Raw genomic sequence first — 25,952 nt, 5'->3', positions numbered from 1 at the left:
CGGAAAAAAAAAAAAAATTATATGTGACCCTGGACCAAAAAAACAGTCATAAGTAACATTGTATGGGTCAAAATGATCGATTTTTCTTTTATGCCAAAAATCATTCGGATGTTAAGTAAAGATCGTGTTCCATGAAGATATTTTGTAAATTTCCTACCATAAATATATCAAAACTTAATTTTTGATTAATAATATGCATTGCTAAGGACTTCATTTGGACAAATTTAAAGGTGATTTTCTCAATATTTAGATTTTTTTGCACCCTCAGATTCCAGATTTTCAAATAGTTGTATCTCGGCCAAATATTGTCTGATACTAACAAACCATACATCAATGGAAAGCTTATTTATTCAGCTTTCATTTATTCAATTTTCTAAAAAAAAAAAATTATTTTACTATTTTGGGCTGATTTCTATATATAAAAATCTTGAAAATCATCAAATCATCCTACTGGACAGAAAATGTACTTTATTTTAATAATGACTAATAATTGACTGAATATAAAAGACTGAATAATGATAATAATTATATTTTCTTGTAGATTTTAATGGTTTATTACTACTAATAAGTATATATGTTATTAATTGTTCCCGCAAAATCTTCCAAAAATGTATGCAATTAAAAAAAATAAAAAAAACAACTTGCCCATCCTAAGCTGTACTGGGTGGATTCGTGCACGCTCGCGCGCGCGTCTTTATGCGCGTGCTCGCCATCTATGAGGCAGTGCCCGCTGCGCGCTCACCTGATTTGATCACACACGCGCGCGCAGACATGAAGCGTTGAGTCCTGAAGGACACACGACTTCAAAATTATGACAAGATAAGATGAATTCACCCCAGTAAATACACAAGACGACGAAGAGTTTCCCCTTTCAGCAAGTCAGTTCACCTCTCTGTTTCGACTTTTATTCTATTTTTGCTCAGGTCAGTTTTTAATCTTCTATTTCCTTATGTTTGGCTTATTACTCCTACGTGTCAGTCATAAATACCTTTATATGTGGCGTTAACTGAGTTTTAATGGCTTTAACTTGTATCTAAAGTGATGAAAATGTAGCATTTATTCTCTGTTTTTTCCTGTTGACTCGGTTTGGCATATGCTGAGCGGAACTAGCATTTAAACACCCACAAAACAGGACCTACATCTTTTTATAGACTCTAAATGACTTATTTTGGTTGATTTATTGATTATGCATGTGTATTTAAGTGCATATAACCGTTTAAGTACTCTTATTTTTCTCTCCTTTAAAGAGCAGATGTATGTGATGGCGTTTCTGTCAGTTAGCTTTAGTGCTAATGAGGTTAGACGCCTCAATATAATATTTATTTTTTATGAGTTTTTTTAATTTTTTAAATCTAATTATATTTGTATCATTTCAGTGACGTCTTTTTAAAAGGGTATAAGTAAGTGCAAATTACTCCTGTTTAACCTGTGGTCCGTAATTAATAACTTTATTGTGGACTTTTTTTTTTTTTTTTTTTTTTTTTTTGGTGCAATGGCCTATTCCTGTTTTCCCTTGTTATTTCTTTTAAGTTTCAGGTTTGTTTTTATTCTTTTATTCTACATTGTAAAGAGTTTTAGCTACTTCAGATATACAGAGCTATAATGGTTCTAGGTAAATAGTTTTTTCATTCAGTCACATTTCAAAAGCCTTTCTGACTGAATGTAGGCAAATATGCTGAATTAGACCAATCATAAGCCCTATTTTGATAATATGCCCACAAATACATGCTGAAATATGTATGATTCTGACTTCTATAGAGATCATTCTACCTAATTGCTATCATTTAACCCAAACACAGACACATCATGTCCATGTGCATTAGTTGACCTGAGAAAACATGGCAAGTTGTTGGAGGTGAGTGAGACACTAAAGCGGCAAAGAATGTATAATGTTTAACTACTTGATTACACTTATGAACTTTGTCCCTGCGAAAGGTGTTGATGCCAGCACCTCAGTCTCACCGGATGCAGAAATTATTTAACCAATTTTGACAATAGCTTAAGTATATTAATTTGCTTATTTCGTTGTTTATCTAAATTAAGTTACTTACAAGTATTTATTTTTTTGTTATAGGCATTTGTTGGTTGTCAGACACGTGATTATTAGACGCTTAGAAACATGATCTATACCAAAATCAAATAATCTCAAAAATTTTTTTTTGTAGTCTGCAAGTTTGCCTTCCTGAAGTCAAGCTTGCAGCCAAATTTTGATCTGAAGCCTAGCTTGTTTTTAACAGGTCAGTTGTTACCACAGTGGGCTGATCCGCAAGCCTTATTTTTCCATAATGGGGGAGGTGGAATGAGCATTTTGAAGCTCTACAGTTTTGGTAATTTCAGATCAGGCGTGCAAAGAGTGGCTTTTATCTTTGCTGGTCAGCTGTTATGCGGCATTTCAAAACCGGGCCATACATCCCGTTAAAGATGTGATAAATGTCCTCATACTTATTTGTCAGATGATGATGTGGCGGTGGGGTAGTTTTGTGGGAAATTTTCTGCTGTCCTTTTGTTATCCTCTAGGCCATGTTTACTCAGATTCATTTGCTTTTACTTTTTCAGGTTGTTTTATTTTAGGTGGGTCAATGTAGTCAAGGTGGCACATTGTTTTCTGGAAGGTCTTTAAATCTAGATTTCAGTCATATCTTTGTGAACAACTGGAGAGCTGCAGAACATGCGTGAAGCTGTTTTAAAGCAAACATACATTTTGCAATACACAGCCCGGAAAGTTCAACACCAACCTGACCAGTAAATGACTCATATGGCGCTTTTCCACTGCATGGTACGGCACGGTACGGCTCGGTACGGTTCACTTTTGGGGGGTTTTCCACTGGGTACAGTACCTGGTACCTGGTACTTTTTTTAGTACCACCTCGGTTGGGGTTCCAAGCGTACCGTACCGTTACCAAAACGTGACGTGTAAACTCTGCTGATCACGGATTGGCCGGAGAGAATCGTCACTACCTGCGTCACTGAACTTGCGACACAAACACAAAAGAACCGCTAGATTTAAATCAGCACAGCCAGCAAAGGATAGAACGCAACTGTTTTGAACGAGCGCACCTTTTTTTAACAACTAAAAAATGGCTGTTTCATGGTCTGTTGAGGAAGTACAGACATTCCTCTCGTTGATAGCAGAGGAGCGGATCCAGCAAGAGCTTGATGGGGCGACGTGGAATGAAAAAGTTTTTTAGGAGTCGCGGCAGTAGAGGCGGCGCAACTATAACGACATGTGAATAATCCCGCCCACTCTAAAGCGGTACTAAACTGCAGTGGAAACGCAAACCGAGCCGAACCGTACCGTACTGAGCCGTACCGTGCCGAGTCGTACCACGCAGTGGAAAAGCGCCATTAGATGAGTTAGTGTGATACAGAGGCATACCATAATTGTATAGTGATTACATACAAATGAAGTTTTTGGTGTTTAGACAAGTTATTTTAGTTACGCCACAGAAATCTAGCATATAGTCTTGGACCATTTCTAATGAGTAGTTTAAACAATTCCTCTTATCATTCCAATCAAGAGGTTGGTTTATGTGGCATGCATTTTAAGTTTATTTGGCAAGCAAAAGTATTGATTTAAGCAACTGGTGTCATGTTGAAACGTGCAGAATTACAGCAGCTCTCTTTTGATGCAATGCAGTGAGAATACACCTAGTTAAGTGAGCACTTCATAAAACACAATTGAGCCCGACCACCTGTTTGAATGCAATGAGCTCTTGCGAGGGAAGTCTGACAACTGGGCTGCTTACACAGCTTAAGAAAACCTGTTTGGCCACTCGGCCTGGAGTCATGTGGCAGACTAAAGGGAAGTGTGAAGCAGAAAGGTGTACCTTACCTCACTCTGAAAACCACTGAAAGCTTTTATACAAACCTCTCGCAGGGAAGAAATACCCAGCAGGTTGGGGCAAGCTTTTGTCTTGAACATAGGCAGGTCTGCAGTATAGTATGTGGTTGGGATTGCATTGCCCCCTTTGGAACTGGGGTTTAGTGTGTTTTTCATCAAGCCTGAAATGCTTTGAAGTATTTATGTGGCAAAAATTTAGCTGTGTCTGACAAACTCGGCATTATTTGGGCGGCATGTGAAATCCAGAGCCTTTGTTTTCCACTTAAACCACATAAACACATTTCATTACACCAAATAATGTTCTTTTTAGCAATGTCATATGACCCCTTTAATGCATTCTTAATGCATGCAGTTTTCCTGTCTACCTCTGACCAAGTCCTTTTGTTTTTGTTTGACAATGTTTTTGGTCTAATATGTTTGTGGGAAGAAATGCACAATAGAGAAATACTAAACTACATACTTTTAAAATTCACCCGGAGATCTGCCTGAATGACTAATGGACTGAATAATGGGGCTGTTCTTTCCATATTTATAATGATTTACAATGACAAAATCCAGTTAAACAAGCTGACCTCATTTGGTTAGTTTTATGTAAATGGACATTATTGTATTAGTCATTGAAAATGTTCTATATATTTATTCAGGGCTCCAAACATTGCCATTGGCTCCTATAAGAAAAAAATGTAGGCGCCAAATTATTTTTTTAGGTGCCACAGAATAAACGTGTTTTATTTATTTTATTCTTATTTTTTAACATTTCAATCATACGTTCATGTGTTTGTCTGATCTTTTCTTGAATTTATCAGCATTTTAAGCGATCTTGTAGATGACCTGGGAACTAAGGTTCACTTAAAGTGGGAACTAAACGTCTTTTCCAACTTGAAATATATAGTCACATAGAATTGTTCATGACACAGAATCTGTACAAATATCATGGACCATAAACATCACTTGGCGGCCACTGAGTGTAGTTTGGGCTCCTCAGTGCATCCTATAAATGTTGTCATATGTCTTACACACATTCAGTCAGTCAGTTTTACACACATTTCTTCATTAGTAAAATGCAATTTTGTAGGAGGAGTTGTATCATGTAGACAACAGGTTAAATAAAAAATATTAACATCCAATAGCTCATAAATATAGCAAAATGCTCTTCTTTATAGTTATTTTTCTAGCTGACTGATGAGCTTATGGACACCGAATGGTTATTCTGAGGTAAATGTATTACGTTGCAATGTTTACAAGCTTTACACGTTTTCCGCAGTTTGAGACACTGAATGGGCTTTTACATGAGACATTTCAGTAAGTTGTACTGTAGGCTTTCTTATAAAATGGGCTACGTTTTGATGTTAATTCATGTTCATTATGTACTATAGTAGAAGAGAAAGATATAATGGGTTCACTTGCCACTTGAACTGAGGTGCTAAAGTGATCGCGCCTGCCTCATTAAAGAGCGCCAAAACTGTATTTATTGTTTGAATTTTGTTATGAATTTGGCATAATTTTAAAGCTGATACCTTGTTTATTAAAAAGTAACAAAGCTTTTTGAGATTAATGGACGGCAAGTGTGCTTCAAATAATATGAAGTTCACGCATTAACAGAACACGGCATATAGACTAATATCTTGAAGAAGCCATATTAGTAATTATTATAAACGAGAATTGTTAACGATATTGCCAATATCCACACAGCTGGCCACACAGCTGACTACCTGTTGTAGTTTGTTCAAGTTGTGCATGAAATAGACTCTGCTTTTGTGCACTTTTACTTGCATGTCTCCGTCATTTCGATCTCTCTCGTGTGCGACAGAAATGAGGACTGTTTGAAACTCTTTTTTTCCACTAAAACTTTGATGCGCATCGTCTCAGTTTAATATGTGAACATAGCAAATGATGCGATCGCAAAACAATCAGGAAAAAAGGCATTACATGCAAATCTTTAGGTCATAACATGTAAATGTATATAGTCGCCAGTGGCGACCTCGGCAAAAACTACACTTGCAAATTAATATTTTTGGTCGCAAATGCGACCATTTTAGTCGCAGTCTGGAGCCCTGTTTATTTATATTTGAATGGTGGACAGTCACCAGCATATGGTTTCTGTAAGATACCATTAACCATTAGGCATATTTTAGTGGATATATGTATTTAATGCTACTAGGCAATCTTTTTCTTTCTTAAAATGTACTTTAGTAGATGGTTTTCAAAGTTTAACCAGAAAAATTAGATTTTTTTATGGTAATGGAATTTTTATTGAAATAATAAAATGTATACACTGATATATACGCTACCATTCCAAAGTGAATACAAAAAAAAGAAGAAACTTTTGTACTTTTGAGCAAGGACGTGACAGTAAAAACATTTATAATGTTACAAAAGATTTCTTTCAAAAATATTCAACTTTCTATTTAGCAGTGAATCCAAAAAAAGAAAAAACAACAACAAAAAACAGTGTCCATAAATATTAAGCAACTGTTATCAACATCGATAACAATAATACATGTTTTTGAGCTCCATATTAGAATGATTTCTGAAGGATCATGTGACATTAATTAATGGAATAATGATGCAGAAAATTCAGCTTTGCATCACAGGAATAAATAATATTTTAAACATTATATAGAATAGAAAACACTTATATTAAATCATAATGATGTTTCACAATATTGCTATTTTTACAGTTTTTATTTTAACAAATAAATGCAGCCTTAAGACTTCTTTCAAAAACATAATGTTCCCAACCCCAACCTTTGATGGTAGTTTATATAAAAATACAAGTTGTCTTTTTTTTTTTATTTTTTTTTTACTTATCCATCATACACAAGCTCACTTTAGAGTATTTTTGTGCGTGCTAAACTGGAAACATTCCACAGGGAAGGACTCATTGCAGTCTGTTAAACCCTACTAAGAACATTAGCGTAGCTGGCACACCTTCTTAATGAGATCATATGGCTGAGTTCACATGTCTGCTCATTACAGACATTTATGACAGTGGGTGATTTAATAGGAGAGCTAGAGAGAAGACAGATAGCAGTTACAATGGCAACAAATTTGTCTTGGAAAGCCGACTACGCAAGGTGTGTTCAACGTATCAGTTTTCAGCAGGCAAAGACCGTTCAAAGGCCTGGTTTTATCTGAGGTAATGAAATGAATGTATATTGGTGCTGTATTTTTATGCTGCTTGTCCTGGCTGGTTAATTTGGGTTGGGCTTGGGCTGTTGATATGCTTGTTGACCTGACCTAACTATTCCTAGTATGGTGTCAGTAGCAGCGTAGTATTTGGCAACAGGATGATTGCACATGCACACACACCCTTATCGTGGACGGTCGCTCAAAGTGCCACAGACGCAATTACAGAGCATGTGTGAACTTCTATTGAGATATGGAATTCAGAGCCATGGCTGCTGGGAAATCGGAGGCTCTACAGTTGTTGATGTCTTCATTAAGGACTTTGAGGCAGATTGATTTGTCTTTGTTGTTAACTTGCTGAACTACTGTTGACCTTTCAAAGGAGTTCAATCTGCTGAGTGGTTAACACTGGTTGGTTCTTGAACTATAAGATAAAGTCTTCTGATATCATATGCAAACATTAAATAGGTACACAAGTCTGTTTGGGAGCAAACACTCGTTTGTCATGATAATCTTATGCTAAAGTTGCTTCTAAAATTGCTGCAGTGTTTTGGCTTTCACATTTGTAGTCGATTTAGACATATTAGTCTTATTATTGACATCTGAGCTAACAGTTTATTAATTATTAAACATAAGAGCGTAACCGCGTATATCAATGTATTTGGGTCAGCAATCAAAACAACAGTGGGCAGAGAGGGCAAAGATAATCGCAAGCTTGTTTGTGAGTCAAGAACGTGCAGGAAGGCAACTTGAGAAGGCGGCAAATCATTGCACAATAGCTCCACCACAACCCATCTACAGCTCAGTTATGGGAAAGAAAACTCCCAAGTGCTTTGATTTGAAAGCGAACCAAATCAAATATAAAAGTGGATGCTGTCCATATGCCAAGTGCATTGAAAAATGCATTGACTCCCTTTGCTGGATTTGAAATAGAAAACCACAGAGTTGCTTCAGTGTTTCTGAGGAAGGGAAGTTGTACTGAAGAACCGGTGGGAAATTTAACTTCAGTCTGCTGCAGTGTATTTTAGGTGAGCTCAATTTTAAAGGGGTCATATGATGCTGCTAAAAAGAACAGTAGTTTGTGTATTTGGTGTAATGAAATGCATTATGCACCAAGAGCTTGTAACACTCCAAAGAGAAAGGAAAAATTTAGGCCAAAAACATCACTGCTTATTAGTAAGCACTTGTTTGTTTTGGTTGTTGCTTTGTTGGTGAATAATTTGATTGCACATAGCATTTTTTTTTTCATGACAGTGCACAAAGACCAGGGGTCTCATTTATAAAACTCTCCGTATATTTCATCCTAAAAGTGTACGTACGCTCAAAAGCTAGATTTATTGATATCTCTATTTAGATAGCCTATTTGTAAAGGTTATCTATTCTATGTCTAAATTCATATAATTTTGGTTTAACTTCTGCGTTAGTGTTCGGCGATGTGCTAAATTTTCATATCGTCCTATCGTCAGTCTGTGAGATTGCCGCTACACGATATCCCACCTTTTGCGTAGGAAGTGGCGTACGCCTCTTTCGGGGCTGGTTTTGTGCGTACGCAATCACTGCTTATTAGTAAGCACTTGTTTGTTTTGGTTGTTGCTTTGTTGGTGAATAATTTGATTGCACATAGCATTTTTTTTTTCATGACAGTGCAGAAAGACCAGGGGTCTCATTTATAAAACTCTCCGTATATTTCATCCTAAAAGTGTACGTACGCTCAAAAGCTTTTGGTTTAACTTCTGTTCAGTGTAAGGAGCTTCGTTGATTATAATGGAGTTTTGTGAGATCACGATTAACTACTTTAATAAAGTTAGAAAAATGCCATTACAAAGGTAAAAACAAAATTCCCTGTAAATCACTTTGGGTCAAATATCCCCTCGTAATGGGAAGGTTAATTTATCAGAATTTTTGATTACTGATTAGAAGGTGCTCCAAAATTTTTGACCGTGCTCCTAAATTTTTTCAATTAGGAGCACAAGCGCTCCTAAAAAGAAAAGTAAGCGTAGAGCCCTGTAGTATGTATACTGTTTATAATATGCAAATGATCTGTATACACAGAATAGCCGAATGACCAAATTTGCATGCTATGTGGAATACTGTATCCCTCAATGCAAAGTGTTCAACTTGACCATTTAATTTCCTGTGTGATGACTGCATTGGGACAAATATCAACCTCAATTAAATCTCTCTTGACTTACAATTTGCTCAAACTGCAAATATTTTTTAATTTTGAAATAAAAAATTATTATATCTCTAATTTAAACATGCATAGTAAGATCATGTGACTCCATGCTTATAGTGAAATGCTTAACACATAATACATACTTTTTTTGCATTCCATTTTTGACAAATATTTAGCAGTATACTTTGCATACTTTGCAGTGTGCAGTATTTAGAGTTGAAAATACTGAATATGGCCCTGTGGACATGACATGTATCTTTATCCCTTTTGGCATCTCTGTAGTACAAATTTATTTCTTAAATACTGATTTCACTTGTTTGGTAACTTATTCTTATTATACTTCTTATTCTCCTCTGTTTGAAAGAGCAGCTGAAAATTCCGTGAGAGATGCGTGGTTCTTTGATTTATGTTCTTAGTTTTTACAGGGGCTGAGATCTGGAAAGATCTATGAAAGCTATTGTAGCAGCTGGTCTGTTTTAGACGGTCTGGAAATGGCATTGTGTAAGCTTAGCAGCCGCCCCACCTCTCCTTTTGAATGAGTGCCATTGTTTTTGGAAAAGCGCGAGCAAGTTCAGGTAAAGGAAGTGCGATATGAGAAGTTCTCGGGCCTTTAAAGGACTTTGTATGTGCATTGTGCAGTTATGTGTGTGTATTTCAGTGTGGCGGTGTTTGTCTCACGTCTTGTTTTGCCTGCATCACTGCACAGAAAGTTTGTAAGATATGTGTGCAGGCAGATTCTGCGCTCCGACCCTGTTCTACAGCGAAGGTCCAAAAGTATTGATTATCTTTGCCATTTATAGGCATGCAGGGATCTTGAATAGCCCATTGGCTCCTTATCAGACCTGCGTTTATTTCCTCCGGCAGGCGCACACGTGCTTGTAAGAGGAGCCCTCCTGTCCCGGCCAATCACAGCTCTTTAGGTGAAATTCTGGAGGGTGTCAGTCAGACCAATAAAACCACGTGCTGTGCTGAAGACTGTGTACATACTATCCTCTGTAATGGAATACAGTGCAAATGTCGGAGCGGAGGAATTTACAATGCATTGACTTACCGAATAGCTTGGATGCATGTGAGTAAACGTAAAAGATGCGTATGTACAAAACGGTCTCAGACACTCGTTTGAAAAACATTGACATTGTTGTAAGAATCATTTTTTGACACTGCGCAGGCTTTTAGGTGGTTGCTCAGTTGTGAATTTGCCTCAGGAGCTGCATGAACATGCTAGTACTCGGAACGCACGGATAGAAAGAGGAAATGAAGTTATCTCTGCTTTGTTTTGGTCTCTCCATTGAGACCATGTAATCTTGTCCTCAGTGGTGAGCTCAGCCAGTGTCCGTTTTATTAGCCAGTGTTTCGTTGTGGGCTTATGGATGGGACACGGGGATAATGTTCCAAAAACATATTTTTTCAGGCTTATCTGCTTTTCATGGGTGAAGTATCTCTTTGAAAACAAACTGCTTGGCTGCTTTTCTAGCCCCTGGAGAGGGAATGGGCATAAGAAATCCAGAGCCATGTGTTCTGTTCAGCTTTACTTCACATGCACTTATCTATGCAGATTTATTTATGTTTCCATATTATGTCTGTCATAATCTTTTGAGCTGTAGTTTGACCTTCAGATTTGTGAATTTTTTTAATCATTTGACATGATATACTAACAGTTTTTTAAATTTGTAAGGAAGTAGTTGACATGATGTTAAATTGTTGATTATATCGGAACCGTTTCTTAACAATATGGTGCTGTGCCTGTGACCCAATTTGTTACCAATTCAGGTTATTAAAGCTTTCTCACGTCAGTGACAATCTCACCTCTCTCTCTTATCTAGGTTTCTGTGTCTGTCATATAGCCTAGTTATTTTAGAATTACACCCTCACAAGTGCTTGCTGCATACTGCATTGGCTATTTAAGTTAAACTGTGGTCACACTAGGCTTTGTGCATGCACAATTACATTGGACCCGTCACACTTTTGCAAATTATGCAGATTTGAGTTGTACCCACAAGGTCAAGCTGTGATGCATTGGTTAAATGTCTTGTGGAAATTTGCAGGTCAGAGTTAACCAAACTTGAACTTTAGTATGCAGTGGAAGACAAAACTGTCTGGCCCTCTGTGACCACAACTTAATTCTTTTTGACATGAAATACTCCATAATTGCCATAAGACCCCATAATGCATCACAGCCATAACTACGCTATCTCATTGGAATGTGCAGTTTCATGTTCTGTTGAGGCACAGCATTTGTAGCCATTGCAAGTGGTTAAAATTACCACTACAAAATACTCCGGGTAATAGAGAATGTATAGATTACACACTTGTGTCCGAGTTTGTTTTTGTTCATCACTAGCCAGTTTGCAGAACCTTTTAAAACCTGAAGTGGTCATTGAGTGCGTTTACATGTACAACATGATGCTGCTAACTTTCAAAAATCAGCTCATGAAAACCAGGTGCAAGAAAACATGTTTGTGCCATTTACGAAATCATCAGTGTTTTCTCTTATATTGGCATTATAATGGACAATGAATGAGCTGGGATAATGGGCAAAAATCAGTGTGTGCTGTTATAAAAAATATGAAGTTATAGTATTTTAATTTTTTTTAGCAGACGTTAAAAAGGTGACTTGCAAATTATGAATACTACAACAAAAGCTTTACAAACTGTAATGTGTGAAGTGCTGCAGGTTCCAGAAATTATTAGAAAAGTACCAAATATGAGCTAGTACAGAGATGATGTACAAGAGACGGACTGTGAGACCACAGAAAGAGAACTGAGTGGGGTTAACAGTAAGTGTTTTAAAAGTTAACAGTAAGTCAAGTGCTCACGAAAGAATCTTTAGATGGATTCAGCTGTTCTAATGGACACTTTTACTGCTGGTAGGACTGCCCAAACTGTGCAAACCAATAAAAAAAAATCTGCAATAAGTTTGAACTATTCTATAAAATACTATAGTTGGTAGTAAGTTTATACTGTAAGGGTCTTATGTTTCAAAACTGTCCTTGTATAGAGTCTGTACATGTGTATACAAGTTGGAAAGACAAACTGTTCTCAATTTTGTCCATCAATGTTGCTTTGCAGTGAGGCTGGAGTCCTGAGCCCTTCTGTTGGGAGACATCGCTCGTACTGGAGGGAGGAGCCTAATGCCTCAGAAATGTGAAACTATCAGTTACTGCAACCCCACCCCTTACCGGGAACCACGGTTACGAGCCTCCAATCCGCCATCAGTCTGGAGGTAATTAGTACTTACTGCACTCAAGCCTATACATGACATCACACATTTTGAGGGTAATACACTCGCATTTGTGTAGATAGAATGAATCCACTTTGGTTTCTGCTGTTCATTTCCAGAAAAACAGCAAACTCTTTCATCTGTTCATCATCATGGATGTCGCCCTCTATCCAGGGTGTTTTTTTATTAATTTGTTTGGATGAGACAGCCAACATCAACTCTCAGCAAAATATGTTTTCATAACAAAAATTTTAAAGGCATTTACAATGTAGATTTGGCATTAATTTAGTGTTGAGCTGTGGCAGAACTGTTAGCACACGTTGAGCCATGGTGCTCATGTAGAGAGTTTCCCTTCCCAATATGTCTTTCAGTAAAAGAAAGCTTCGCTTTTAGCATATTGTGGGGTGGAGAAAAACAAGCTGATCTGCGTGTGTTTAGCTTCACAAAACGTGAGATCCTGTTCCCATCTCGCATTTAATTACCCCGCTGTTGTCTTGTCTCACTAAGCTACATGAGCTATAGACTGCTGCAACACATGTGGCGAAGTGTGCAGACCCAGATGCTTAGCCTTTTCCTCAGGAAGAACAGAGTGTTACGACATAATTGGAGCAAAGTAGACTTCATAATCGTGACCTCATCCTTGTTCGTTCCCCCCTCCATCCCCATCAGTTGGACAGGTCCTCTGGCAGGCCCCTTTTAGAGGAAGTCTTGAGCGTTTACAAGAAGAGGGGAGCAAACAAATCTCCTGTTAACTGAAGCAGTGTGCTGATTTCAGTATGAGCTCACTTATTCTGATGTTTTGCTTTTCACTTGTGGGTATTTGTTTTCTTTTTACATAATGCCGTTGTGCTTTTTTTGCCCTCAAATTATCATTAGCTCACACATGTTTTGGCCTGTGGTCTCAAGGAAACTCTGAGTTGTGGGTGTGTTGAGGGCAAGGGCTGGGCGGCAGCTGTATGTTGTTGCCAGGTTGTGTAATGGGTAAAAATCAGCATTTGAACACCAGATAGGAACTGGTGTGCCTCCAGGGTAATCATATACTCCTGTCCAGCAATGGTGCTGCAGTGTGTTCCTCAGCAAACTGGGAGGTTCTTTAGAGATTTTGAAGTAATCAGTACAGTTCTTTGGTCTCTTTTATGGGGTAGGGTATTTTGTCATCCATCAATTTATAAGTCAAATTAGATGTTTAACCTTTGATGTTTATCATTTCATGAACAAGGGGGGAAGCTAGCTAACTCGGTCCATTACCTTCCTGTATTCAGTGTTGACGGTTTTAATCAGACTACCTTTTTCTTTATGCCTGACCTAGTGTTCTCATAAGTACTGAATTCGGTACCAGTCTGTACTGAAATTTTTAAAATGTCCAATCAGCGGCCAACGGCAAATCAGCAGTGTTTAAAAATCCACTCAACAGCACTCAAATACTAGTGGGAAATGGACATTTTTAAAATTTCAGTACCGACTGGTACCAAAGTCGGTACTTTTGACAACACTAGCCTGACCAAAAATTGTCCAACTGTTGAAATCATGTAGGCCTACCTCTAAAGATAATCTACGGTATTTGAGCTTTGCTAGCACAAAAAAAAAATTTGGCCAAGAACAGGAAGTCAGAGTCAGGGTTGTACCAGGAAATGCGAGCGTGCCTGTATCCATGGACAATCAAAGCCGCTGTTGACTTGCCTTTTGTGTTGTCCCACTTTTTGTCCAAGACACCAGCTCAACAAAATGATTCTGACCTTACAGATTGGCCTCTCCTGCTGTTTGCCACAAAGGAAGGTTGGCACAGAAGGAGATGTGCTGGTCTATGCAGGCTTTCCAAGGACACACCAAATGGTATTCTCACTTGTCAATGAACATGCCACTTTCCATGTTTACCATCCAATGAATGGCTGCAGCCCACGCTCTTCCCCCCTTTTTGAGCAAGCAAGTCGCCTCCCACTCTCACTTTGGCTCTGAAATAACTGTCCACACTGTCCAAATGCCATCCCATGTTAAGTCACGTGAGAATACCCAGTACCTCTTTTATCAGGTCTGAATCGGCACTGGAAGAATGCCTTATATGCACTTGTGTCGGTGAGAGTTCAGTCCTCCCACACATAGCTAGATACTGCTATTGGCGGTGCCGCAGGCTTGTTTGTAGGGCAGCTGGGTCTGTGTCAGCTGAGTGCTTGTGTGGAACCCAGCTGTGTCTGGACCTGGGTGGCTCTGCTCCCATTATGTCATCCTAAGGGCCAGAGGGAACAGCTAGCCCTTGTGCTCACTGTGATACTTCTTCAGCTTGAGGAATTATTTGCCATTTTGCACGTGCTATTTAATCACGTGCTAAACACACTGCTAAGAACCTGCTGCATTGATGGCTTGCACCAGCAGATTTTTGAAGTTTCCATCTCTAGATTCTTTTGTGCTATTTATTCTAGAGTTTTATATCTAATGTGAATAAATTTGCAAATTATAAAATAGGCACATTAAAGAAATTACTTTTTGGTATTGAGTTTGTTTTCATTGATTAAAGACTTGCATCCTTAAGAATAGTTCACCTAAAAATGCAAATTTGCACTTTACCTTATCTGTTTCCAAGCCTGTATGATCCTTTAACACAGAAGAATGTTCAGCAGAATATGTTGCTTTTTTCCATGTGGGACAACTTGTAGTAAACATGGACTGTCCGGCTTTAAGTCAAGTCACCTTTATTTATATAGCGTTTTAAACAATACAGATTGTGTCAAAGCAGCTTTGCAGTTTTAAACTGGAAAATAGTGTCAATAATGCAAGAGGACAACAGTAAACACTCATTTTTTCAGTTAAAGTCAGTTCATCATTGATTCAGTGATGTCATCGTCCAGCTCAGCTCAGTTCAGTTCAAATAGTATATAATCAAGTCGACAATATTGTATTGCTTGAAATTAAGTCTCCCCAACTAGGCAAGCCAAAGGCGACAGTGGCAAGGAACCCAAACTCCATTGGTGACAAAAATGGAGAAAAAACCCTGGGAAAAACCAGGCTCAGTCGAGGGCCAGTTTTCCTCTGGCAAGATGAAACCAGCATGGCGTGGTTTATTTCCTGGCTGCAACACAAGTCATATTGAGCAGAAGCCTTGTCTGGTTCTTGTGGTCTTGTGCCGATGGCCGTCAAATCCCATTTGACTTGTCCCATATTTCAAGTCTTTTAACTCCATACAAAACAAACTTTGTGTAATTTGTGTGAATGGACTGAAATACTACTGGACTAAAAGATTCCTTTAAGATGCCTATGTTACCTTGGAATAGTAAAAGTGTTTTGTTTTGTTTTTTTATCCTTTTAAGATATAATAAAGTTACAACTTTAGTGGAACACCTTGTATTTGTTTTAAAAAATCTCTCTTTTATCCGTTTTGCTTAGGTTTACCACCATGCACCTCAAGCCATACCCCAAACCACAAGATAAAGAGATACATCGGGAATCTGTGCACGATGGAACAAGAGGCCTCCATGCCGACCAGCAGGGAGTGCTCAGGAAAGAGTGGGGCGTTCGCCAGGCGTGTGGGCTCATGGGCTCACCTGGCAACGGCACAGCCAACCGGTGTCCCCTCAGTGTCATCTCCACCAACACCCTCCGATGTGGCAGTGGGAGCAATGCACCAACTAGAGTTAGTGGGGCCCACAAGAGCAGAGCATCCTCTCTCAAAACATTTACCAGTTCTTTAGTTCTCCTCTCACCTTCAACTGGTTTGGAGAATGAAAGCTCACTTAGGATCTACCAAGGAGAAGATGCAGAGGGATCTTTGGATATATGGGCTGTCATTAAACCTGGGAACACAAAAGAGAAAATCGCCATTTTTGCAGTTCAGAAGTGTGGCAGTACTTGCAGTAGTGTTGTTGACAACACCTCAGAAACAGAAGCCATTGCCCCAGAGCTGCGGACTGTCTCTGTTAAAAACAAAGGCTGCTGGGATGGTGACTGGTCTGTAGCTAAACGCAGGAGAAGGTCTGGAAACCCAGACAAGTCAAAAAGTATGGAACCTTCTTCCCCAAAAACTGAAATACCGAAAGTATCTCAACAGGAGACCCTCAATGAGAACATCGATCCTTTCAAAGGAGTTGCAGATGATGCAGTCAGGACAGAGGGAGAAGAGGATGAAAATACACTTTCTGTGGTGGAGATGGTGGCATACTTGGAGCAAAGAGCCAGCGACCAACAGGTGAGCTCCAAAGTCCCATCCTTACGCAGCACCAGCACCATCACTTTATCCAAAGTTGGAACCGTCCCTCTGCCTGCAGAGCAGCAGTCCAAGGTTGCAGAAAAGCTGGAGGTCCAGGAAGAGGAAGGAGAGTCTATTCGAGTTCTGGATATGGTGGCCAAGTTGGAGTCGCAGTGCCTGAGTAGACAAAGCCTCCGGGAAGGTGGAGGAGACCTCTCTCGAAACAATAGCTTACGGAGGAAGGTGGGGCGTGTGCTTCTGGCAGGGTCAGAACCCTACCCGCTGCAATCTCAACCAGTGTTGCCTACTGTCCCTCAGGACTCTAGAGTTGAGAGTGTCCCACAGCAACTGGACAGTGATTTAAACAAACGGAGTTCCCCACCTAAGACCCTTGAGTCGATAGAGACCTCGCAGTGTGGGCTTGACACCTGCGCCCTCAAGGACGTAGAAAGTTCTTATATCTCAAGAGAGGAAACTAGCACAGCTGTTAAGACTCTGCAGTCCTCACCAAAGAATGCCAGCTCAGAGTGCAGTGAGGAACCGATACCAGGCATGTTGTTCTTTGCCAAATCTTCTCCTCAGTCTCTGAAGGAGCATCACCTACCCTCCCCATCAAAGAGCAGATCACCGAACAAAGAGCCTTCTCACATCCAGGACCTTGAGCCTTCTGTCGACACTTCAGTGTCTTTCAGAGAGGAGATCAAGGATGGGCTTGTGGCTGACCAAAATCATCAAACTTTTGAGGAGGCCGAGAGAGGAGAGACTTGCATAGTTAGTCAGGAGCCTGTGCCTTTTCCATTACGCCGCCTAGTGTCTCATGAGTTTCTTGAAACTCGCTTCAAGATCCAGCTGCTTTTGGAGCCTCAGCAGTACATGGCTTTCCTGCCGCACCACATCATTGTAAAGATCTTTTGCTTGCTGCCTACTGAGAGCCTGGCTGCCCTCAAGTGCACATGCCGTTACTTTAAATTTATCATTGAGAGTTACGACGTACGGCCGGCGGACTCTCGTTGGGTGAGTGATCCACGCTACAAAGACGATCCCTGCAAGCAGTGTAAGAAGCGGTATGACCGTGGTGACGTTTCGCTCTGCCGTTGGCATCATAAGCCCTACTGCCAGGCGCTACCATATGGCCCGGGCTACTGGATGTGCTGCCGCGGGTCTCACAAAGACACACCTGGTTGCAATGTGGGACTTCATGACAACCGCTGGGTCCCTGCCTTTCATAGCATCAACATGCCAATTTACAAGAAAAGCAGGGACACTGACGAGGATCTGTAGTGTGCCAGAAAGACAACTGCAGTGTGCGTTTTATTTTTGAGGCCTGTGTATAAGGGTAGCTAGTAGCTAGTGTGAATGGGCTGTGTGTTGTCAATGAGCATGTGCGCTTTTAATGTATAGTGCTTACAACCAGGTTGCTGAAACTAATAAGAAATTGCTGGGTCTTTGAACTTCTACTCTGCCAACCAATCACTAATTCCCCTGTCAAAACCCCTCCTCAGGTCCTTAATGTTGGTCTGCACTTTAACCTTTAAAGATTGAATTTTGCAGAGTTCTATCTGGGTACTGCTTGATGATTTTTACTTCGAGTAAGCATCAATGACTAACTTATTTTTTCAGTTCAACCACCTTTCTTTTTCTGTGCTTCGTAACACACCCTGACTGTATTTCCTGCACTGATGTTGTCTTAGTCTGCAATGTTAAACATTTTTGAGCATTTGCAGTTCTGTTTATCTCCCAACGTACTTGCATACGTGATTAACTCATTGGCCAGTAGGGAAACTTTAAACGAGGGCACAATGAATTACTGACACATTTGCTCAATTTCCCCATCTCCCGTTATCATCTCTTAGTACCGCTAAAAATTCCTGGGATGTTAGGTGGCGAAATGACTTCGCGACTTGATGGGATTGACTTTTTGAGATTGTTCTGAGCCCAGATGTTTACATTGTACATAGCACAGATTCCTATATATCATAACAGTGTGAAGAATGATGGCACGAGTCTGGCGTGAAATGCATTTAATCTTAATATGGGGTAAATTGCCTTGTTCTTTTTATGCTATCTTTTTGTGTATATAGATATCTATGTGAAATGGTCGCTCTTGTTCTGCAGTGGGACTCTTATAATAAACCCTGTGAACGGGTAGTGCATATTCTTCTCAAATTTTAAGTATTGATATCTCCCTTGTATGATGTATTGTTTCTTGACAGGAAACATTTGAATGTGGGAAGAGAGTTTCTCCATCTTGACAGTGAATAACTGAACCCCATCTGAAAAAAAGAACATTTCATTGCAATATACTGTTTTCCAAAGTGTCAGATTTTTAAAAAATTATTGTTAATGACATTGCTGTGCTCTGCCTGTTAAGGCATTTGACTTCAATAAAGTATATCTTGGAGAATTTGTAACCAATGTTCTGCTCTCTCTATCCTTTTTCTCTCTTATATGCTTACACAGCATACTTGTATTAATCAGTTAAATTGTCTTTCTATTAGATTAGTGTAGGCAAGGTTTGGTTAAATACAAGCTGATATTTCTTTTTGGTGATGTCTTGGGTTATATTTGAGTTTAGAGTACGTAAATCTATTATTAAAAATCCACATCAATCCTAACTGGGATTTAATTTCCAAACTTTGGATCTATACTTTACATCCACAAGCTTTCATTTTGGTTCTTAGGTTTCAAGCTTTGACTTCAAGTGCACATTCCTGAGTAGATGTGTTACTGAGCAATACAATGTCTGGTTTCCAATGGAGAATAAGTGGGTCAAACCTGGGATTTAAGTTAGCTGGCAGTAAATTGTTTAACACTGCCTGCCTTGAGTACTTTCAAATGATTAAAAAAATCTTACATTTTAGACTTACCCTGCCATTTTGGTGTTATGAATTGTAGTATCACTAAAGTTTTGATACCAATAATAGAAATACCCTATGCAAAAATTTATTTCTCACCCATGTAGATATTCTGCAAAAGAAAATATCTCAAAATAAGAGTATTATTCAGCTTGTCTCAACACAGTGGCTACTATGATGTAGAACCCATTTTTCCTGAAATAACAAATCTTAATTTCATGTTAATGTACATCACTAAATATTTTGTCAGAAATGCTAATTCACTTCTTTAATATTTGGTGCACATTTAACTTTAAACTTGTCACTTTTAAATATATAAGTGTCCTAGGTGAAAGTCCTAGGGTTTGAAATGTACTCACCCAATTGTCTTTTGCTTTCATGTCTTGGAGGAGAGTAGAAATATAATGGAATTGAGGCCATATACTACACATTTAAACAATTAATTTTCAATGTCTGTGTATACAGGAATAATGCTTCATTTCCTATTGCATTTCAAAGAGGTATTCTGTTTAATAACTGAAGTCTGCTAATACAAATAAAACATTTCTACAATGAAACTTAGTAAATATGTATTTTTTTCAACAACTAAAGATGGTGAAAAAATAAACTTGTACATAAATCCTAAGAGCACATAGACAGCCAGCCTCTCTCCCAATGGATAACAAAGCAGGATACTTCTGCCCAATGCAGGTTGCAGAGGTTGAGGAAATATAAAGGGAAAAAAATTATTTGTCCATAAAATACAATTCCTCTTGTAAATGTATAATCTAATAGAACAAGACACACCAATAATAATTGCCATTCTCTCAGACAAGTCCAGCAACATTTATACAGTAAGGTTCTTTGAGGAGCTGGTGAAAAGGTGCAATCCATCAAACAAACTCTAAAAGCAAAGTCTGTCCATGCTTCGAATGTACAATTTCTGCACCGATGAGCAAACAAAAATATTTGGCAATGTACACTGGATAAAGTTGACTGGTGTCTAGAGTATAATGCGAGCTACAAAAGATCAGAAATGCAAAAGTAGTTCACTCTTCCGTCCTGCAATAAAACTACACAAGAGTTGTTTCTCAAGATCACATGCTTCACTCTGGTTTCTACCACACATTTATTCAGTATGAGCAGTCAGATGAAACTTCCCTTTATTTCTCCCAATGGCCAAGCTGACATAAGTGAGGATGACAGTAATGGGGTGTTTGCATAGGTCTATCCGGTTGAACCACCCCCACATCCACCGGATCTCAGCGCTGCCCGGTGTAGGAGCGGAACCAGGACGTGACAGAGGCAGCCGCAGAGGAGATCATGCCCCCTGCATTGCCAACTGGCTGGGACGCCTGCATGCCGCTCTGGGACAGATCCATAGGCTGGGAAGGGATGTCACAGAAGCGAGGGCTTGGAACCGTCTCCCAGTCTGTGCCCAAGTCTGTTTCTTCATCCGTCACAGCCTCGTCTCCGCTCTCCTCCGCCGGTCCAGCTGCCTCTGGTTCCACAAACTCCATAGAGTCTTCCAAGTCAGCGCTCACCTCAAACGGCCCGGTTCTAGTGAACAAGAGTGGAAATGTTTGCAACACATTAGTTTTCCATTATATATGACTTGTACTACCATTCAAAAGTTTGGGGTCGACAAGTTTTTTTGATGTTTTTTGTCTCATGTTCACCAAGGCTGCATTTATTTGTAAAAGCAATAATATTGAGAATTATTACTACAATTTAAAACAACATTTATATTTAAATATATTTGAAAATATATTCCTGTGATGCAAAGCTGAATTTTCAGCATCATTACTCCAGCCTTCAGTGTCACACGATCCTTCAGAAATCATTCTAATATGCTGATTTGCTGCTCAAGAAACATTTATTATTATTGATGTAAAAAACATGTTACATTTTTTTCAGGATTCTTTGATGAATATAAAGTTCAAAAGAACAGAATTTATTTGAATTATAGCAGAAGCAGCATGCAATGTTGTTGTTGTTTTGTTTTTTTTTGCACGAGACGAAATGGCGGACATTATTTATATTATAAAAGTCTTTACTGTCACTTTTGATCAATTTAATGTGTCCTTTCTGATCAACAACAAAAAAAATTATACCGACACCAAAGTTTTTGAACAGTAGTGGAAAAAAAATAATTATACAGAGAGTGAAAAAAAAAACTCACCAGCAAATAATTAAGACAACACTTGATTTTATCTACTGGAATTTATTTGGATCATAAATAATGGGCTATAAGATACATCGTGGACAATATATTTTCACTAAGGAACAGGACAATGTAATTTCTCACCTGCCAAGTTTCTTGTTTGCTGGAGACACCAGAAACATTATATTCCTCAAAGTGTGGTGAGGATGAAGCAGCTCGCTGTCGACATGCTAAGGATCAAGCATAAACATGAGGCGTGAGATCAGAATATGACTTCTCAGATCATAGTGGTCTCAGTTTTGAGAAGAATTTACCTGTGAGAAGCAGAGGTGCAGGATGTTGGTGTTAAGTTTGTTTACGGCACGGGTGAATCGGTAGCGGGTCAGATTATCACCGCAGAACTCACTGTAGAAAAGAAAACAGAATACAGGACATTTATTTTTATATTATAATAAAATACAAAAAAAGAAAAAGAAAAACTTGTTTCAGCTAGTTGTCAGGGCAACATTTATTATTTTCATTTATAGTAACTTCATGAAGTAAAAAATAAATGAATAAAAAAACATAGACATTTTAAAAACAAACAAACAAAAAAGTGTCAAAAACAACTAAATTACTGAAACGTTAAGTAAAATTAAAATAAAAATAGAAAAAAAAAACTTTCAAAATACGAATAAAAACTATAATAGACAATTAACATGCAGCTGTAACCTGTTGCACAATTTTTTCGGAAGGTTGACATCAAGAATATGAGACAGGATATTGATGAGCTGTGTAGCATAGCAGAGGGCGGCACTGATGGTGTGTGCCGGGTTGATGTGGTCCAACTCTACACAAGAAACGATTCTGTCAAATGAATTTGTTAAATATTTTCTTTCCTTTAAAGAGGAACAGAAAACACACTGGGCTAGCTAACCAATCAGAGCCCATCGCCTATTTCCGAGGAAGGGGCTTCATAAAAGGAGGAAATGATCACTGCTTTTCTCAAAAAAGGGACAGATCGGTGTGGAATAAAGGAAAATTATGTGAAAAATAATGCGTTTTTTAAAAAACGAAGCATTAACACGTTAGACTGCACCCCATAAACACAATCAAGCCTAGAAAAAAAACTGAACCACCCCTTTAAAACTGAATGTATTGCATTTTGAAAGGATGTAAACATATATTTAGTTAACTATCACTGCACTGAGAAATAACAATTGGTTGGTTGGTGTTTTAACGCCATTCCAGCTTCCTATTTTCATGGTGAGTAACGAGTTGAAAAACTATAAAAGATCCATTTTAAAAACCCATATAAAGTTTTTAAAGTTTGCTTTAGATTATAACTCTAAAATGGATTTAATGTTTGAGATGTACAGTAATTACCCATAAGTTCTGTACCTGGCCCCTGGTTTCCACTCTTCTCCTCCACCCAGCTGTAATAGGCTGAGCAGTCTCCATTACTGGGAAGTGTGACGTGTGGCCCAGTGATACTGATGCTCGTCTCTCCGTTCTGATCGTCCCAGATCCAGCGGCCTGAGCTGTAGGTGATTCGCCTCGCCTCTGCGAGTTCACTGACGGTGCTGGAGGTCAGAGCAAGGTCATTCTCAGCCTCTGCTGGGTCCCTGCAGGCCAGAAAGACTTCAGATGATGCATTATGCTTTATTCATAATAAAGCATGTTTGCTATTATTAATATGCTCATATTCAAAAACCAGCCTAACAAGATTAGTTCATGCTCATTTATCAATGCCAAGTGATAGTAAGATAATTACACAAAGAGTATCCCTGGAGCAAGTTAAGTGACACAATCAAAGAGCACATTCATAACAATTATTCAGTATGATTAGGGTGGGCATACCAGGTGGAAAAAACAAAACAAAACACACTACCGTTAAATTTTGGGGTCAGTAAGAGGTGTTTTTTTTTAATGTTTCTGGAAAGAGTCTCTTATGCAAAACAAGCAGCAAAAAAGTAATATTATTGCAATTTAAAATAACTGTTTTCTGATTGAATATATATTAAAAATAATAAAATGGAACATATTTTAAAATTAATATATTTGAATATATTATAAATGTATTTTAAGTCAGTGATGATGTACAAAACCTTTAAATTATTTTACTTTATTTTTTTTAAAATTCTCCTTACTGTCAATTTTGATCAATTTAATGTGAATAACGAATAAAGCTATTCATTTCTTTCAAAAAAACAAAAAACAACTTACTGATCCAAACAGTAGTAGTGTATTATTTTTCTGGTGTTTCATTGGTGATTTAAACAATAAAACTACATAAAATATGTACAAGACACATTTTAGACTCTATCAATCCCCACATTAAGGCTGTTCTACTAAGCAAGCAGCGAAATGATGCTGTCTTACAAGTTAACATGTTTTCACACAAAATCTAAGTTAGTTGATTATTCTAGAATGCATTGCAACAAGCTCAGTTAAAATATTCATCCAAGGCCATGTGTAGTGTATGTTTATATGTATTTTTAATGTTCATTAGAATATGTTTATGCTCATCTAAATCTGCTCTGACCTGCTGCCCTGCTTCTCCTCCTGGATGTTGAAGATATGAGTGGTGAGCTCCAGGATGTGCTCTCTCCGCACTTCAGCCACGACCTCCAGCCTCCCCTGCAGCTCTTTGGATCTCTTCTCCAGGAGCTCGCCTAGACGTTGGTTATGGCGCTTAATTTTGTCCCTCTTTTCCTGATGTCGGTTGGCCCTGCGCTGCAGTCGCTGCCCTTCCTCCTGGGAATGCAATAACAGCTCCTTGCCTAAGGTGAAGAAAAAGAAACAGCCAAGACAACCAAAAAATTGCTATTTTTTATTGTTTAACTTTTTCTATTGAAAGAACAATCAAGAAAAACTCACATAGTAGCTCAATGTGATTTATGCATGTTTTCACACTTTTCTCTTGGGATCTTTTTTGTTGTGATACTCACCACTCTTCACTTCTTCATTGCCGGTGCAGATGGCTTCTTTGAGTTGCTGGATTTTCATCTTGCATGACATGATTTTCCACCTCTGTGTTAAACAAAAATACAAAACCATGATTGTGAGAACTTTCTTAAAAACAGGCTTATATAATTTCTCATCTTTTAACTTTAAAATCAAGCCCTTAAAAACAAAACATGCACAAAAATACTTACAAGCTGGTCTGCCTGGACCTTCTTGTCCATGGCTTTGATGACTCTGAAACAAAAGGAGAATTCAGACTGTGTATTATCTGTACATAATGTTGATTTATGCATTACACAATGCTGATACAATACCTCTGTTGAAGATTCTCCTTTTCATTTTTGAGTTTTTGTAGTCTTTCAAGCTTTTCTGAATACCTGATGGCAGAAAACAATATAGTGAGTAATACACACTTCACTTGCTATTATATATATAACATAATAATTATGATATTGTTACATTTAGCAATATGACTCAGCTAAAGCTAACCAGGTCAACACATTGGCATATCAAAAACTGCCACAAAGTTTCTTTACAAAACTAAAATAAGCCATGACAACACTTTTAATAATGTATTTAAAACCTATTTAAATAACCAAGTCACTGACTTGTGACAAGAACGAGAACGCAGAAACGTAAACGTCTTTGTTATCTGACAGTTTGTTTACAGAGTTAGCAGTTAGCAACTTAGCATTCGATTCAAGGGCCATGAATTAGCAAAATTATATCTAGCGTGTTCACAAAACGCATATATACGCCGAAAACACTTCAAATCGAGAGGGAACGTAACGTTATGCTTAAATAAAATAAATATATGTGAAACAGCTTTCGACAAACCTGAAAATCGTTAGCATGCTAGCGTGAGCTGTGTTAGCATACAGTGTAAATAATAATAAAAAATAAAAAAAAGAATTAAAACACACCTCTCTGGATTTCTCCCGTCAAAATACACGAAATCGCCGTTCTGAATGCAGCGGGCGCAGGTCAGTCTGCGTCTGGCCGTGTTGCAGAGCGGACATCTCTCCACGGCTACAAAGAGCCCCTCTGCATCATCCAGAGCCTCCACCATGACCGCGGCAGCAGCGTTCACGCACGCCGGCTGAAGGTGCTGCTGAGGCGGCTGGGGTCGAACGGGCGCCCGGGTCTCTGATGCAGACTCTGGATGATCTTCACCAGGCCCCAAAGCCCGGGGTTCGCCTGATAAGGGACAAGCCATGATGACACAGGCTCTATTAAGAATAGAAGTCCCTTAGAAACGGTCACTGTGAGATTTACATGATCTGTGGTAGGAAATATGAAAATATAACCAGTAGTTCTGGTCCTAAGGTCTCTATGCCCAGCTGAGTGCAATGGCTGTCTGCCCTACGCACCATGTGACGTATGTTGTTTGTGTATGTTTTGTCACGTGTGTGGTGGTGGGGTCTCTCACAAAAAATTACCGTGGTAACCATACTTTTAAATGCCA

General features: G+C 38.7%; 2 protein-coding genes across 5 annotated transcripts; one reads left to right on the top strand and one right to left on the bottom strand.

Moving 5' to 3' along the window:
- The first annotated feature begins 751 nt into the window (after window positions 1-751).
- Window positions 752-18,826, top strand: fbxo34 (F-box protein 34). Of its 3 annotated transcripts, none has more exons than XM_016539711.1 (3): window positions 752-878; window positions 12,216-12,369; window positions 15,745-18,826. In XM_016539711.1, exons 2-3 carry the CDS (start codon window positions 12,278-12,280, stop codon window positions 17,822-17,824), a joined length of 2,172 nt encoding a protein of 723 aa, XP_016395197.1. In that variant the 5' UTR covers window positions 752-878; window positions 12,216-12,277; the 3' UTR covers window positions 17,825-18,826. The 3 variants fall into 3 exon arrangements, with proteins under 3 accessions (XP_016395197.1, XP_016395196.1, XP_016395198.1); XM_016539710.1 differs by having other exon boundaries at window positions 752-923; XM_016539712.1 differs by lacking the exon at window positions 752-878 and adding an exon at window positions 3,804-3,895.
- Window positions 18,827-19,883: 1,057 nt separating this feature from the next.
- Window positions 19,884-25,883, bottom strand: atg14 (autophagy related 14). 2 transcript variants are annotated; one of them, XM_016539713.1, is made up of 10 exons: window positions 25,411-25,883; window positions 24,802-24,864; window positions 24,679-24,721; window positions 24,472-24,553; window positions 24,066-24,303; window positions 22,907-23,145; window positions 22,253-22,370; window positions 21,856-21,946; window positions 21,686-21,771; window positions 19,884-20,937 (listed from the first exon to the last, which is right to left on the bottom strand). In XM_016539713.1, the coding sequence occupies exons 1-10, from the start codon at window positions 25,701-25,703 to the stop codon at window positions 20,640-20,642; spliced, it is 1,551 nt and encodes a 516-aa protein (XP_016395199.1). In that variant the 5' UTR covers window positions 25,704-25,883; the 3' UTR covers window positions 19,884-20,639. The 2 variants fall into 2 exon arrangements, with proteins under 2 accessions (XP_016395199.1, XP_016395200.1); XM_016539714.1 differs by having other exon boundaries at window positions 22,922-23,145.
- Between the last annotated feature and the right edge of the window lie 69 nt (window positions 25,884-25,952).

This window comes from Sinocyclocheilus rhinocerous, unplaced genomic scaffold, assembly GCF_001515625.1.
Source record: "Sinocyclocheilus rhinocerous isolate Xijiao unplaced genomic scaffold, SAMN03320098_v1.1 scaffold1268, whole genome shotgun sequence".
NCBI classification, from domain to species: Eukaryota; Metazoa; Chordata; class Actinopteri; order Cypriniformes; family Cyprinidae; genus Sinocyclocheilus; species Sinocyclocheilus rhinocerous.
Note: the sequence above shows the minus strand (reverse complement) of the source record. Positions and strands in the feature narration are given on the sequence as shown.

Excerpts from the sequence above, each read along its gene's own strand:
- fbxo34 (XM_016539711.1), top strand. The coding sequence starts at position 12,278 with ATGCCTCAGAAATGTGAAACTATCAGTTACTGCAACCCCACCCCTTAC. Across the intron at positions 12,370-15,744 it reads AATCCGCCATCAGTCTGGAG|GTTTACCACCATGCACCTCA; the intron begins GTAATTAGTACT and ends CGTTTTGCTTAG.
- atg14 (XM_016539713.1), bottom strand. The coding sequence starts at position 25,703 with ATGGCTTGTCCCTTATCAGGCGAACCCCGGGCTTTGGGGCCTGGTGAA. Across the intron at positions 24,304-24,471 it reads CAATGAAGAAGTGAAGAGTG|GCAAGGAGCTGTTATTGCAT; the intron begins GTGAGTATCACA and ends TCTTCACCTTAG. Across the intron at positions 20,938-21,685 it reads GCAAACAAGAAACTTGGCAG|AACCGGGCCGTTTGAGGTGA; the intron begins GTGAGAAATTAC and ends CTTGTTCACTAG.